Source organism: Xiphophorus couchianus, chromosome 6 (assembly GCF_001444195.1).
Source record: "Xiphophorus couchianus chromosome 6, X_couchianus-1.0, whole genome shotgun sequence".
Taxonomy (NCBI): Eukaryota; Metazoa; Chordata; class Actinopteri; order Cyprinodontiformes; family Poeciliidae; genus Xiphophorus; species Xiphophorus couchianus.
In genome coordinates this window covers 27,548,118-27,563,683 of record NC_040233.1, presented here as the reverse complement: position 1 = coordinate 27,563,683, position 15,566 = coordinate 27,548,118, and the positions used below count along the sequence as shown (strand labels likewise).

General features: G+C 39.5%; 1 protein-coding gene across 2 annotated transcripts in view; it reads left to right on the top strand.

Annotated features, from left to right (window-relative positions):
- Positions 1-15,566, top strand: part of ranbp9 (RAN binding protein 9) — a 36,857-nt gene that overhangs the window by 1,778 nt on the left and 19,513 nt on the right. For both annotated transcript variants that reach the window (XM_028020202.1, XM_028020201.1), the window contains exons 2-11: positions 1,250-1,361; positions 3,454-3,506; positions 6,454-6,621; positions 8,264-8,286; positions 11,033-11,217; positions 13,371-13,483; positions 14,407-14,515; positions 14,657-14,811; positions 15,044-15,197; positions 15,384-15,505. In XM_028020202.1, the coding sequence (XP_027876003.1) occupies positions 1,250-1,361; positions 3,454-3,506; positions 6,454-6,621; positions 8,264-8,286; positions 11,033-11,217; positions 13,371-13,483; positions 14,407-14,515; positions 14,657-14,811; positions 15,044-15,197; positions 15,384-15,505 (1,194 nt within the window). The remainder of the gene's footprint in view (positions 1-1,249; positions 1,362-3,453; positions 3,507-6,453; positions 6,622-8,263; positions 8,287-11,032; positions 11,218-13,370; positions 13,484-14,406; positions 14,516-14,656; positions 14,812-15,043; positions 15,198-15,383; positions 15,506-15,566) is intronic.

Sequence of the window (15,566 nt, the reverse complement as noted above, 5' to 3'; positions counted from 1 at the left end):
ATGTATCCTTCTAGTGTTTATGCTAAATAACATTTTTGTGTTGCATTTGGTAATATAATACTGTTGAATCATCAGATTTACTACACAAATGCACTGTAAATAAAAATCACATGCTTTCACCATATTAAGTATGGTGAAAGCAATACTTAGAGATTGGAGTAAATATTGAAAACCAGTTATTTTATCAACTTAATACAATGAAACAGTTTTACTATAACAAGAACAAATCTTGCTCTCACTCCTGGAAGACATAAGTTATTTTTACTGGAAAGATTAAAAACTTTAATCATTTATTAATAATTAATTAATAATGCTTCTTTAATGTGACTCCATCTCAGAAGCTTTGGACAGGAGAACAAATCTAAAAATTTGCATGTGGGTTTAGGTATTTTATTGCAATCTGAGCCTGGAGCAGAGCTGACATTTACTGCTCACAGAAGGCAGCCTCCTATAATATGAACATTAAATCCTCATCATGTAATTTGGGTTTAAGTGATTTAATTGCAAAAAAAGAAAAAGCAGAACAAACAAAGCAGCCACCTGAACTCTAAATGTAGCATATTTTGTTGCTTTCGTCATTGCAATGACTCAGTATGTTGGGAATATTTGTTGTCCACATATTGCAAAGGCTCCAAACGGCTCCTGTCTAATATTCAGCCGTGTAAACATGGCTGATATTTGACCCCTAATGATGCACTCACTGCTTGAGCTAATGTTAGCTTTAAAGACCGCCAGCATGAGCAGGTTCACAAATCAGTACATGAGGTTCAGACCATACATGTAAACTCACCACATCTTACAGAGAAAGTCTATTTTAAATAACCAGAAGCATTGAATCTGATTTTCTTCTTGTTTTATTATAGAAATCTCACATTTTTAGCAAAGACAGGAGAAAATGATTAGAGATAAAGGAACCAGCTAGAGTAAAAAAATAATTTCAGCTTCATGTATGTTTTTGGTTATTGTGCAAAACATTTAAATTACTTCTTGCTCTGATTTGTTAAAGGTTTATTAGTGGTTTTGGCTCCGAGTCCAAACTGTAGTGACGGGATGAAAGCTGGATCAGATACCTGTGATCTGGGTTTCTCGTTATCAGTGAGGATAATACCTCAGCGATCAATTTAAATCTGCATACAATCCCTCTGCAGGCTTTACTGTAGTTGAGGAGAAGCTTTTCGTCTTTATTTATAGGAGGTTGACCTGATAGACATTTATTTTTAATAATAAAACATTGTTTACTCCTTCCAAGGTCATGGGAAAACCCCCAAGGATGCTGCGTCTGTGCGGGCCACCCACCCCATCCCCGCCGCCTGCGGTGTCTACTACTTTGAGGTGAAGATCATCAGTAAAGGCCGAGATGGGTAAGAGACAGCTAAATATTGCAGAAGTGTGGCTTTGATCTAGTTTAAACTGACTGTAAAGTTAATTGATATAAAAGTTTTCTGTCAACTTACAGTTGGAAGAAATGATTTTACTGCAGTTGTTGCATTATAGAAGTTTAGTCATCGTTACTCTGCAGGTTGTGTGAAAGTAAATTTAATAGATAGAAAAAAATCCCCTCTGTTTCACATTAAGCATCAGAATGTTTATTTTAGTCCTGCAGAGTTTTATCTTGTTAAGCTGAAGTGACAATAGAATGATTTGCATGTTTAAAAGAAGAACGGCTCCTCCTGCCGAGTTCTCATGCAATTAGCTTCAGACCCTCCAAATGAAAAAAATACCTTCAAACTCTAATAATATTCTCATCTGGGATGGTGGACTGTTTTTTAATAAGTTATTAGAAAAATAAAAGCACAAGTTATGTTTTATGTTAGATTAAAGGCCAGTAATCTCCAACTTCTTCCCAGATTATTCAGCAAGCAACAAACAAAATGTCTGGATTAGATTTTGAGTTTGCAGAAATGAAACATCCAGTTTTTAATCTGTGGTTTTTAGAGCTAAGCATCACAAAATTATTGAGTTTTAAATCCTCTTAAAAAACAACAAAAATAATGGTAAGGAATTATTTAATCATGTTAAAAAAAGATTAAATTAAAAACAACACTTAGATCAGTGCTTCTCAATTCCAGTCCTCGCCCCCCCGCTCTGCAGGCTTAGATGTGCTTCTATTTCACAACAACTGATCCAAATGATTGCATTACCTCTTCTGCAGGCATCAAGTACTACAGAGGCCTGCTAATCACCCATTGATTCAATCCAGGTGTGTGGCAGCAGAGAAACACCTAAAGCAATCATTGGATCAGCTGTTGTGAAACAGAGGCACATCTAAAACATGCAGGGCAGGGGGCCTGAGGACCGGAATTGAGAAGCGCTGACTAAGAAAAATCAAAAAGCAATATATTGCTTGTCACTCCACTCTGGTTTATCTGACTTGACAGCAAAGCTCTGAATCTGTATAGTTTGGTTCTGAGTTATGTTTGTGATTAGACACAAAAATACTTGTATGGTTATAACCCTAACTTTGCTTTGCATTAACTTTTATAAAGTGTCACAACTTTCTGAAGATGAGCCTAACATTAGGATCTAAGAAAAATGATGAAGGACTCCAAGATTTTTCTGTTTTGATGTGTAACTGTTGTTATGTGTTGGAGGAAGTGCAGAAAAGCTGCAAAGCTTTCTGGAGCAGCGCTGGAAATAAAAACGAAGCTGCAGTTCAGTTTTATGCTCCAACATGTCGGCTTTGTTTGAAGCGTCTCGGTGTGGAAGAAAATCTTATAACATTAAGACAGAATTCATCTCAAACATTGTTTTTTGTTTTAAAGCAACGTTTCAGTCATAGTTTGGCTGCAACAGAACAGAATGTTAGAAATGCTGGTTTATAGTTTAGCAAAATAGTTTTATGGTAATCTTGTTGAAATTCAATGTAGTTCAGTTGCAAAAATCAGCATTTATTTTTTTTATCTATATTTTCCTAAAAATGGTTGGTCCTACATGTTTTCATTTAGAGCTCTGTGGAAGGTCCAACGAGCCACTTGTGGCTCCGGAGCCGCAGGTTGAACACCACTGGTCTACATGTTTAGACATGTTGGCGTAAAAAAAAAAAAAAAAAGAGTTTAGCTCATTGATCTGATTAACCACAAAACAACTGAGACCAACTGAAAAAATTACATTTAAAAAGAAACCTTAAAAGCATTTTTCTGTTTGGTTTTTACATTTTTTGTCTTACGTTAGTTTAACCTTTGTGCTGATGATGCCAACACTTTGAAACAAACTGACTTGAGTTTCATCTTCCCTCTTTGTTCCTTTTTAAACCATTTTGTCCTTCGTCTTGAACCAGAATGTTTCCCCGTGATAACGGCTCTCTGCTGAGAGCTTCAGGTAAGCAGGGAGGAACTGAAGTCAGTGCAGCAGGAATCAAAGCAGCTGCAGCCATAGGAGCGTTTTTATTCTTCTGTGTCTATAAACATTGTGTCTTGCATGTCAGGACTGAGTTATTTGTGTTTCTTCTTCCAGCTACATGGGGATCGGCCTCTCAGCTCAGGGTGTAAATATGAACAGACTCCCTGGTAAGTTCACTGTGTGTGTAATTGTTGGTTTTCTTCTGCTTGTGAGGAATCTGCTGAGCAGGAGGAACGTCTCTTTGAGAGGAAACTTCAATTATCTGATTACATCTGCATGTTCTCTGTTAGCGAGGCTGGAACACGGTGTTTATAGGAGCTGCTGCAGACAGCAGGAAGACGAACGAGGGAAAGTCGTTCAGCCGACTGTGTTCTCACTCAAACTACCCAGAAAATAAACAGAAACGCACTAAAGCTGCGGATTAGACGTCAGCTTTTGAATCTGAGCTTTATTGTTGCCGTCAGCAGGGTCGCTGCACAATAAACCATGAATATATCGTCATCAAAATATTTGTATCGCAAAGGACAGTTTGGAGAGCAGTAATTGTTGGTTTAGTTTGTAAATTCTGAAATTGTATAATTTATGCTAATGCAACATTTAGCTAGTAGGACAGAGTGTCATGGCTGCAAAACTCACACTAGACTCAAATACTAAAGGTCACATGGATTAGGAAGATTAGAGAGGAAATATCTCACCTGATATTATCATTTTAGTATTTTCTAATATTGTGCAGCCCAGATAAGTTTTTTAAAAATATATAAATTCTTATTATTGGTATTTAAAATTGTAAAAACTGATTGTATTGTCTGGAATAATTATTTTCTCTAGTGGTGCACCAATTCCACTTTTCTGGCTGATTGCTGATTTTTATTTTTTAAAGGCCTGACCTTTTGATACTGATTTTATTTAATTTTTTCCCCTCTTCTGAAATGTTGCTAAACATAGCAAGAAAGTTGCTGAGTTGATAAAAGTGAAGTGACTATTGTTAACTACAAACATGCAGACCTGACCTGGTGGGCCGGTCGGTTAGTCAAACCTCTCAAAAAAGGACAATGGATGAATTTTAGATGTTTTAGGTGAGATCAGTAGATAAGATCGACTTCACGTCGGCCGTTCTCCGATTTGTAAAGATAAAGGGAATCTGGGCCAATTTATTGTTGTATTCTTTATTTTCTCCACCGTTTGTCCCATAAGTGCACCATTAATATGATTAAATGCAGTTACTATGAAGTTTAGTGGTAAGAATCACCCTTCTTTATGAAACTGGAGTCTTGACGATTATCTCACATGTGAATTTTTTTAAGAGCACTATGTGTTTTCAGGGAGCTAATTTTACAGATTTAAATGAACAAAATTGATCCTAAATTCATCCTGGGTGTTATTTCTGGGTGCCGTAACCCGGCTCTGATCCAGTTCTAAGACAGTCACCCACTTCTTGTTTCTATAAGAGGGTTCTCCTCCTGTGAGCGGGTCCATAAGACACGGCACCGCTTCATCAACGTCATCCAGCGAGGTTATCAGAGCGAGCAGGAGCCCAGACAGCCTTTCATTAGTTTAAAACTGGACCCACCCAGAGATAACAGGGGGGGCAGAGATGGATGGAGGCTAATGAAGGAGTGGTAACTGAAGAACGGCTGCAGCAGAGCCGCATGCAGGCCGGGCTGGATTACATTCTGCTGCGGCGCTGGAACGTCCAGCCTCAGCGGCCCGAGGCCAGCGGGGCTGAAAGTGTCGTCCTCTTCAGAGGACAATGGACTCGGTTCAAGTTTAGCTCCAGTTCAGGGAAACTGGGGCATGTTCGTCACTCATTAAAAACCAACAGGAAACACTGGACACACCTGTTAAAGGAACGGCACAAATAACAACCATATGAGGTCAACTGCTCAGGCTTTAGCTCAACTAAAGCCAGTTGCATTCTGGGTAAATGCAACTAAAAGAGGCTAGCTGCTGGGTAAAATAAGGTTGGATTGTTTAGAAAACCCTCATTTTAGGAAAACCTGAATGTGAATAGGATGGTATGTTTTATCATTAAGAACATACCAGGTAAAAACAGCAAAGGTTTATTTATGTTCTTTTTTTAGTAGAATCACCCAGAAGAGTCCTTCAGCAAGATGTGAGGTTCATCATTCCCACCACCCCAGTTTAGTCCACTTTAATGCGACTCCAGTCCGTTTGCCTAGAAAATCCGGTTCGTTTGTTGAGGTGTGAATGCTAATCAAATTCTCGTCTGCCTGCAAACCTCGGTCTGTGTTCGGTTTTAAACTCCGGTGCGAATCGAATGGATATGTGAATACTGAGCGAACTGGAGACTGCTCTAAAAGCTGGAAGCAGACTACAGTGCAGGGCATTCTGGGTAAATAAAACTAAAACAAACATGCTAGACAAAAAAACCATGAGCTATTTCTGCTAGTGGTAGAAATATCTCGTTTTTTTTTGTTTTTTTTTACCAAAGACTAATCGTCCAATTGCTAAACTCTGACGCCACTTCATGTCTGCTTACATTTAATGAAAAAGGAAGTTGCATTCGGTGTTTTCTTCAGAGGTTTTTGTCGTTTCCTTTAGTTATTCTTGGTGCAGCGCCCCCAGAGGCGAGGAGGGGAACAGGTTTCTCAAAGGGTTTGGTTGGTTTGAGAACCACAGCAGCTGAAAATGTAACAAATGTTGTAACTTTGATCCCCAGTCGAGCTGAATCTACCAGACTATCAGAAGCGGTAATACAGCCTGTAAATCCCTCCACGTTTCTGATGCTGCCTTTTTGTCCCGTTACCAGTTACGACCTCTAATGACTAAAGACAGCGGAGCGTGCTGAAGCATGAATTGTGGTATTTTTCTTGCCTCGTCAACATATTTGGACTCTCTGTTTCCCTGCAGAGTTTCTGGCTGCTGCTCATTGATAATTATGCAGATTGATTCAGGTGCAACCTCAGCAGTTTTCTTTCAGACACTCTCTTTGATCCTCATTCTGATGCCATCAAGAGTTTTATATATTTTTTAAATACTTCCAGTGTTCATTACTTTTTGATTTCCTCCTGTTGATGAAATCTGTTGTCTGACTGCATCATCACTGCGTCTCGCCTTCCCACCGTTCACCTTCGTTTTGCTTTCTTCCTTCAGGTTGGGACAAGCACTCTTATGGTTACCATGGCGACGACGGCCACTCCTTCTGCTCATCCGGCACCGGGCAACCCTACGGCCCCACGTTTACAACGGGCGACGTGATTGGCTGCTGCGTTAACCTCATCAACAACACCTGCTTCTACACAAAGAACGGCCACAGCCTAGGTGAGTCCCGCTCTGTCCCCTGCTCTGTTCCCCGCTCTGGTCTCTCTCTGTTCCCTGCTCTGGTCCCGCTCTGTCCCCGCTCTGGGCCCGTTCTGGCCCGCTGTAGGATCCATAACTACGTTCCTGTTGTTTCACTGGATGCGTTTTACTTCCTGAAACCAAACAGCTGCTTCTCTCTCTGTGCTGCTGGGAATCTGGTCAAAAGGCTGAATCTGCACCGGCTGCAGGAGAGAATCACATATTTAAAACGTATTTAAGCTGAACGTCAAGATTTATTGTTTGGCATTAAGCAAAACTGTCTGTATATTTACACAAAACAATAATTGTGAGTGCAGATGAAGTTGATTTGGGTCCACTCTAAGGAACAAACAGCTGAGCTGCACTGATGTGGCTCTGGGTCTCTTTACTGCAAAGCCAGATAGCGCTGCATACCTCCATGATGGGCTGATTGTCCTGGTCACATGCGCTGCTGCCTGCGGCTCTGTTCAGCTCAGAAAGGGACAGATTGTAATGCTTGTCGTCTTCTTGAAGCTTTTAGCTGAGGATCAAATCGGTTGGAGCTCTGAGACTTTCTCTGGTTTTAGCTTCACACATTATTTACCACGACGACGTCCCTGAATTCTGCACAGAGGCGAAAATGTTTAAATAAATCTTTGATCCAATTTCCAACGGAGTTGAAATGTTTCTGTTGAGTTAAATATAAAGTAGGAATGCAAGTTCTCAAATGAGTTAATCTGAAGTTGATGGGTTGGCTAAATATTAAGTGATAAGCAATTAAAAACACGAGTTTGTTTTGAATCAAGAGGATCTTTAAATACCAAAGAGAAAAATTCATCTTTGCCAAATATTGACCCACGCCATTTTTTCCAAAAGATGTTTTGGGGGAAAAAAACATGAACAAAGAGACGGTGTGCATTTTGCTGTTCTGGGATGCCTCTGCCACGATTATTTCCTGTACCACCTGCTGCTTTTGGATGGAGGCCAGTCTACACCACTGACAGGATGTCATCAGTTAATTGAATGGAACAAATTTATAAACTATTAATCGACTGTTAACTATTGATTAACAGTTGATCAGTTATCTTTTCTGAGATCTCCATACGTCCACATGAACACAGGGGGCGTCGTTTTCTCTCCGAAGCTAATTTCCAAAAAGACCTTTAAAACTCCCTGAAGCAACGTTTCTGTGAAGCGTGAAGACAAATAAAATGGCTGGAGCTCCCATTCTGTAAAACATTTTGAGCACGTTTACGTCAAATGGTCACGTTTTCTTCTCCTTATGCTGTGCATTCTTCAGCTCATATTTGCAGCAGTGACACAAACCAGTCACAAACTCTGGTTTAAACCCAGTTAGTTAAATGTTAAACTGGTGAACTGCAGGGTGTTTCTGCAGAGAAGACGACTCTGGTTTCTCCTGAACAGATTTCCAGATAAATTTCTCCGCTGTAGAAATCTGTGTTCAGCTGCAAACCAGATTATTCTTCATGACTGAAACAGTCTGCCTGGTTTGCACAGCTTTGATTAAATTAAGCTACAGCTGAAAGATAATGATCCCATGTAAACAGACTGAGGCCTTCTGCTGCTTTCCGACATGGAGAGGAAACTTTTGTTTATGCTGACACTTTCTGTTTTCTCTTTGCAGGTATCGCCTTCACAGACTTGCCAGTAAGTACCAGCTCCTGTTGCTTTTTCTTCTTTGCTAATGGTTTATTTGGCTGTTTCAACAGATGTTGTTTGTATTTGCTTGTATTCTGTGGATTTTATGACGACTTGAGGGAGTTTTAGTTCAGAGGATGTTTTGCGTTCTGGTTATTGACCTCTGGCTCTGGTCAGCTGTTGGATCACAATGTGCTGAGATCCACAAGCTGGAAGTGCTGAATTTTTAATGAATCCTTTTTGTTTTATTTATTAATATTTTCAGCTTTTTGTTGAACTAAAAGCTCTTTGCTCTTCATTATTTACTAGTTTTTCTTCCCAGGCATCATTTTTACGTGACAGCCCTGTGCCACACTCTTTCCTTAGTTAATAGTAAAACTGCTCATTGTTTAAATTACTCAAGAGTACGAGTTATTTAAAAAAATTGTGAATATTGAAAAATATTCTGCTTAAAAGTAGTTCCACGGGGGGCGAGAAGGTGAGACATTAATCATGGTTCTCTGAATTATCCCACCTCCAGGGATCAGAGAGATTTGATCATAATGCTGAGATTTAATAGTATTTTTAAGATAACTGAGTTTTTATCTTTTTAAATCATAAGGAGCTTTCAGAAATCACAAACTGCGTTTAAAGATGGAGAATCAGTGTAAAATAACTTGGTTTAAAGTTGAACCTTTGAGTAGGAACCCATCTGATGTTCCTGCTCATGGAAAAATTTTAATTTGATGTTATTTATTCAAGAATAAATCCTTCACATATTACTGATTGGTATAAAACAACCTGCTTTGTTAATAATTCATCTAAAATGGTTTGTCAGAAAGTCAAACTCACTAGTTTTTATGTTTTACACTTTTTGTTATTTTTCAAATAAGTATTTTACATTTTGTACTTGAGATAATAAATGCAGTCTAAATTTCTTTTTTAAAAATTACTTAATATGCTTTGGGAACGGAGTGTTTTTTTATCTGTTAAGTAAAATCTCAGATTTTTATTTAATTCTACCAAATCCAATTTCCGATTTTATTTTACTTTAAAAACAAATTACAAATGAGAACAATATTTCCAAAACGTTTCTCCGGGGGAGCTGTCATAAACTACGGAAGCCCAGAGGAGTGCGTTGGTCAAAAAGAAATCTGATTTTTCCAAAAATGAAAAATTCATAAGTGGCAATTTCTCTCCAGTGAGTCAAAATTCCTACTTAAACAATCTTTATTCTGTATAATTTTGATATTTTCTGAAACCTTAAGCTCTTATTCTTGTGTAAGACAGTTGAGTTGTTGGGAATGACGGATTTATGAGCCGTGATCAAATCAAAGCAGCTCCAACCTAAAAGATGTTATTTATTGAGGCATAAAGGGGGATATCCTTACTGCAGATTATAAAAATATTATTGTTGGTATGTAGCAGCTCCACAGTAACTTTTTCCAGGACAATAGACATGACTTTCATAGACGAGTACGAAAGACCCCAGAGGATCACTGCATGACCCAGTGGGAATTAGTCTGAAACTGAAAGTTTAGAGATTTTATTGCCCTTTTTCAATCCTCCTCCTCCTGCTTTGTTATGGTGAGGAACTCCTACACCCAGCAGGCAGAGGTTCTTTTGACATTCATGCATTCATTAACTAAGCTGAGAATGAAAAGGTTTTTTTCCCCCTGCATGCTCGGGTTAAAATGAAAACACAGGGTCTGTTTTCTCCTTGGCCCCAACAGTGATCTATTGAGCTGCACAACAGACTTGGCTCTGAGCCTGACATTCATGTTCCTCCAGAGTTGTGCAGTGAAGTGCGTCACCTCGGCTCGGCTGACCTTTCTGGCAACTGATCCGTGACAAAGACGAGTGTGACGGAGACACGTCCAGCGTTTATTCACTGCATTTATGCTGCATTCAATTTTGTTTCAGGAGTCAATCTTGTTCTGGTTGGAAAATCAGTCAGATTTCTTTTCTAAGCTGCTGTTAGCAAAACAAACTATATCAATGTATTTATCTCACTTCTAATGAGATAAATACTTTGATTTTAAGGTTGTTTTTATGCATTTCTTATTCTGTAGTTTTGTGTTTTCTAGTCCTGTCTTTATAACCTCAACATGCCAATAGGATGATAATTAGCCATCTGGCTATAATCTCATGTATTTACATGTAGATGTTAATTAATGTGTTTTGTCCCATTTCTAAAAATAAATGTAAACAAGTGAAGCTCATGTGGTTTGATGAAAAGCAAACTAAGTGCAAATGTGCAGTTCATATTTGCAATTTTTTTGTATTTTCAGCACAGCAGCCATATTGGATTCTGAACCTCCAGCTTTCCCAGTCTGAATTCCCACTATTCCAAGATTCATTCTGGGATCTTGGAAAGGCTCATTTTTGAGTACAAATGTTCCTGTTCTAATTTTAAGAAAATTTAATTCCATAAATATGCAACAGCATAAAGTTCATGTATATCTGAAGTTCCTTACGATATCAGAGTTTCCTGACAGAAAATCTACACCAAACATTTGTTTTTATTCTGTTTTTAAAAATAATTACCACTCCTGACCTTTTTTTTCTCATCTCTCCCAGTTTTATTTTTGGATTTTATGCTGAAGATGTATTTTAAGGTTAATTGCAGTGAAAATGTTATTTCCTCAGTTTTCCTCTTTCCTGTTTTTCCCTCTCATTACTTCCTGCTTTGATTTATTGTCCAGATTAAATTCCTAACAGTTTCCTCCACTTCTACCTACATTTAACCCGTCATGGCTGTGTGCATCCTCTGCAGCCAAACCTGTACCCGACCGTCGGCCTTCAGACGCCAGGCGAGGTGGTGGACGCAAACTTCGGCCAGCACCCGTTCGTTTTTGACATTGAGGACTACATGCGAGAGTGGAGGACGAAGATCCAGGCCCAGATCGACAGATGCCCCATCGGAGAGCGGGAGGGCGAGTGGCAGTCCATGATCCAGAAGTAAGGGGCTTAAAACACCAAACTCTTCCCGTTTAAACCTTTTCACAGCTTGAAAGTCCTTCTCTGAACGTTTTGTAGGAACCGTCGTCATGTAAAAATTAATGGGACAATCAGAATTCAAATCATTGATCATAGTGGCTGTTTTTAGTTGCTGATATTTGACGGTTATGTCCGTTTGGTGCTTTATTGTAATATTTTCCTAAAGTGGGCGGCTTCTCACCCTGCCTTCATCGTTTCTGTTTTAAAGTGTAGACATCACACTGCAAAAACACAAAGTCACACCAAGTATTCTTAGTCTAATTTCTAGTGCAAATATCTCAGTATACTTGAAACGAGAAAAAAATATCCAACTGTTCAGCAAAATGTAGGAACTTTTTCAGTCGATACTGATGAGAAAGTATCAGTTTCACTGGCAGATTGTCTCACTTATAACAAGATTTTCCTCCCATGTTAAAGGTGAAATAATCTGTGAAATAATGGAACTAATTCATGTTTGAAATAAAACATTTTGAATTGACATGAAGAAGCAGTTGAAAGTTGATTCACCTTTGACCCCGTGCTGCTTGTCGACACACACAAAATGGCTGCTGGCTGACGGATATTTATCACTTTTGTTTCTGTTGAAACTTTCTCCCTGCTTTGGTCCAAACAAAACATCTTCATCTGCTGCTGATTCAGATATGAGGCGTATTATGTCTTATGTATAAGACTTTTCTTATATTTTCCATTAATGATGCAGTTATCTGCTAATTTTAATGAAGCGTCATCCTTTAAACTCACTGACTGTTTGAACATTTCATTTCTCCGTCTAATCTGTCATTTCAAACATCATAAACTTTTACTGATTCCTGCAGGAACAGCAGATGTTTTCAGTGTTTCTGGGTAGATTTAACAACATGTCGCTAAATTTCTCTGTTCTCTGGCTCGACTACATGGGGGAGTTTTTTATGGATTTTTTTTTTTTTTAAAGATCATGAATAGTTGTGATTCATCCTGAAGCAGAAGATTAAATCACTGAAGCTAAACAGAGGAGGAAACAAAGACAAATTATTCTGTTCTGGATGTTTCAGAGGTTCTTTGTTCAGTTTTCTGGTTCTTAAAAGTGTTTTAGAACTTTTTCCTGGTTATTATGTTGTAGCTTTAGTTGAGCATTACTAGCCTGCTGATGTTCAGATTACATGATATCAATCTGATGTTGTCAGATCTGCTGGACTGATGGGATTAGTCTGCTGCTGCTGCAGTGACGGCTGGTCCTGAACCGATTAAATCTCCATTTGGTGCAGATTTCAGCTGGAAGGGAGGCTGGGTGCAAACAGACCTGTTTTAGTAACACAAAGAGGAAAACCTTTTGTTTTTAAGAGAAGAAATGTAAGAAATCAGCTGGTCAGTTTAGTTGGAGTCGGAAAACGACGTGGAAGTGAGAACAAATGCAGACTTTCCTTTGCCTACAAACTGACTTCCTGTTTTTAATGGGTCTGTTTGTCAGCTGTAATGTGCTTCTAGTTTTCCTGTTGACTAATAGAAAAGGTTCAAACTAGTTTCTGCTTTCAGTTTCATTCTTTTTAAGAGTAAACCAGAAAATCTTGAGAAAATCATGAGCCTTCAGGTTCTGAAATGGTCAAATAAATCCTCTGAGTGACGCTTCATTTCCTGGTGACGGCAAAATAATTCAACTACAGCCTCTAAAGATCAATAAACTTTCATTTCTAACAAGCATTTAGCACTGGAAGACATTTCATATAGCCTAAATAAATAAATAAAACAACAAATAAAAGTGTCTGTAAACAAATTGTCCTTTTAAAAACGTTTGTAGTTGGAACTAATGCAGCAGACTGGAAACTTTTGTGATCCAGTTTTTGGTTAAAAAGAAAGAGAAATCAGGAACAAATGGCCATGCAATTTATCAAGCAACTAATTGATTTATTGCACCAGGCTTAGTTTTAAACTCCTCATGTGAAAACACACCTACACTCCTGATGGTTACAGCTCTAATAAACGGCTGATATCCGTTGCAACACACAGCAGGTAACTCCCACCGTTTTTTCAGCTCTGAGCTGGAATAAACTCGTGACATTGAGACTTTGGGCTTCCCTACAGATCTAAAGGAGTTTCATCGAGTCTCTAACCGCTGAGTCTGTTTGGTTTCTCTGCAGAATGGTGGCTTCGTACCTGGTGCACCACAGCTACTGCGCCACCGCCGAAGCCTTCGCCAAGTCCACCGACCAGGCTGTGCACGAGGAACTCGCCTCCATCAAAAACAGACAGAGTGAGTTTATTTCCTAACCCGCCTGGGAGCAGCTCAGGAAATGTTCTCTTCACAACAGAAAGGAGAAATGTTCTCATTTTCTCCTGGTCCAGGTAACCGGTGCTCCAGGTGGTTCCGCTGAATCCTGCTGATGACTCAGATATTTAACACGGTTCAAGTGGCTGCCTGGAGTCCTTGAAAATGCTTGAATTTCAATTCTGTGTTTTCAAGGTTTTTAAAGTCTTGATTTTTTTTTTTTTACAAAGCCTTGAACATGTTTAATATTCAAAATGCAACGTGTGATAAAAAGTCTAAATTTACATTTGAACCCAGATATTTTCATACACTGAATTAAAAGTTGTTGTTTTTTTCTCTTGTGATGCTAAACTTTTCTTCCTTTAGTTCAGTTAAAATTTCCAGAATATTTTCCACTGGATAAATGGCAGAAAACTTTGCAAGAATTATATTTTATTATATTTTTGTAACTTTTTTAATTTTGTGTTTAAGCATTCAATTTGAGCAGGAAGGTCGTTTACTTTAATACGATTTGTTTGGATTGTTTTAAAATAAAGGATATGAATTATTTCTAACAGTTCGATTAATTATTGGACACATTAAATCAGTGTTTTGTTCTCGGAGCAATCAGGTGTGCGACAGACATTTCAAAACATAAAATGTTTTCATTTACCTTGTCCATTGTCCACATTATTAATGACGGTAATAAATTGTCATTTATTTGTGAATTGAAATGTGTTTTTTCAGATCATTTGGGTTTTTTCGCTGTTGCTGACTTTATGTTCTTGAAAAGCTCTTGAATTTTCTGTGGGAAAAATGAACGAACTCTGATTTACATCAGTTTAGAAACGTCTAAAACATGAATGGGTTTCTAATGGAAACAAAGGAAATGTCTCCTCTACGCTGACTGACGTGTTTGTTGGTTGCAGAGATCCAGAAGTTGGTGTTGTCGGGTAGAATGGGCGAAGCCATCGAGACCACCCAGCAGCTGTACCCCAACCTCCTGGAGAGGAACCCAGACCTCCTCTTTATGCTCAAGTACGACTCGGGAGCCGTTTCTGTAAAATGACCAATGTGGATGCAGATCCTGATTCCAGAACTTCTCCTTAAAAATCTGATTTTATATTTTTTGTCAGTAGTTAAAATGTCGTCTCCTTGATCGCCCCTCTGTGTCTCCAGGGTGAGACAGTTCATAGAGATGGTGAACGGGACGGACAGCGAGGTGAGGTGTCTCGGGGGACGCAGCCCTAAGTCTCAGGACAGTTACTCCGGCTCCCCCCGGCCCTTCAGCAGCCCCAGCCACAAAGCCAGCAGCTCCCAGCCCTACCTCACAGGTACGCCCCCTGCTGGGCGCGGCAGGTTTACTGGTTATAGTTTATTACCCCCATCAGCTGGGCTTCACACACAACGGATGACGCATTTAACATAACACAGCCATAAAAATATTAATTACAACAAAAAAACTTGGATTACTTTTCTCTCCTTGTTGAGAATATAAGTGGAGCTGATGTATTTATATGATGCGGTGTTTAATATTTTCAGCCTTTGTCTTTTTTTCCTCTGCAGGGTTTGACAGCAACTGCTGTAACGGCGTGACGTCCAATAAGAGCCACAGCTCCTCCCCCTTCAGTCACAAGCCCTGCCCCCCCAGCTCTGGCTCCGCCCTGCAGGGCTCTGAGGTCAGCCTGAACGGCAGCCGCAGCCAGCAGCCCCTAACCAGGTACGACCTCTGACCCCTGTTCAGCCCTACATTTCCTTTTCTAAATTTGTCTGGTGGTGGAGTTGCGCTTTGTTTCACAGAGGGATTATTTTCACTTTAGATGATCTCAGATGAGATGTCAGGTTGTTTCCTTGTTCTCTGGAACGCAGCGTCGCCGTTCTCACTCCACTTCCTGTTTCCTCTCAGTAACGATGTGGACATGGAGGTCGACCACTTCACCAACGGTGTGACCGAGTCCTCCTCCAACGGCTTTCTGAACGGCACCTCCAAACACGCCACGGAGCCCGACGACTGCGACGCAGACATGGGTGGGTTCGATGCTTAAACGCAACATTCGGCATCCGTGCTGCTGCCTGGTTTCTGTCGAGA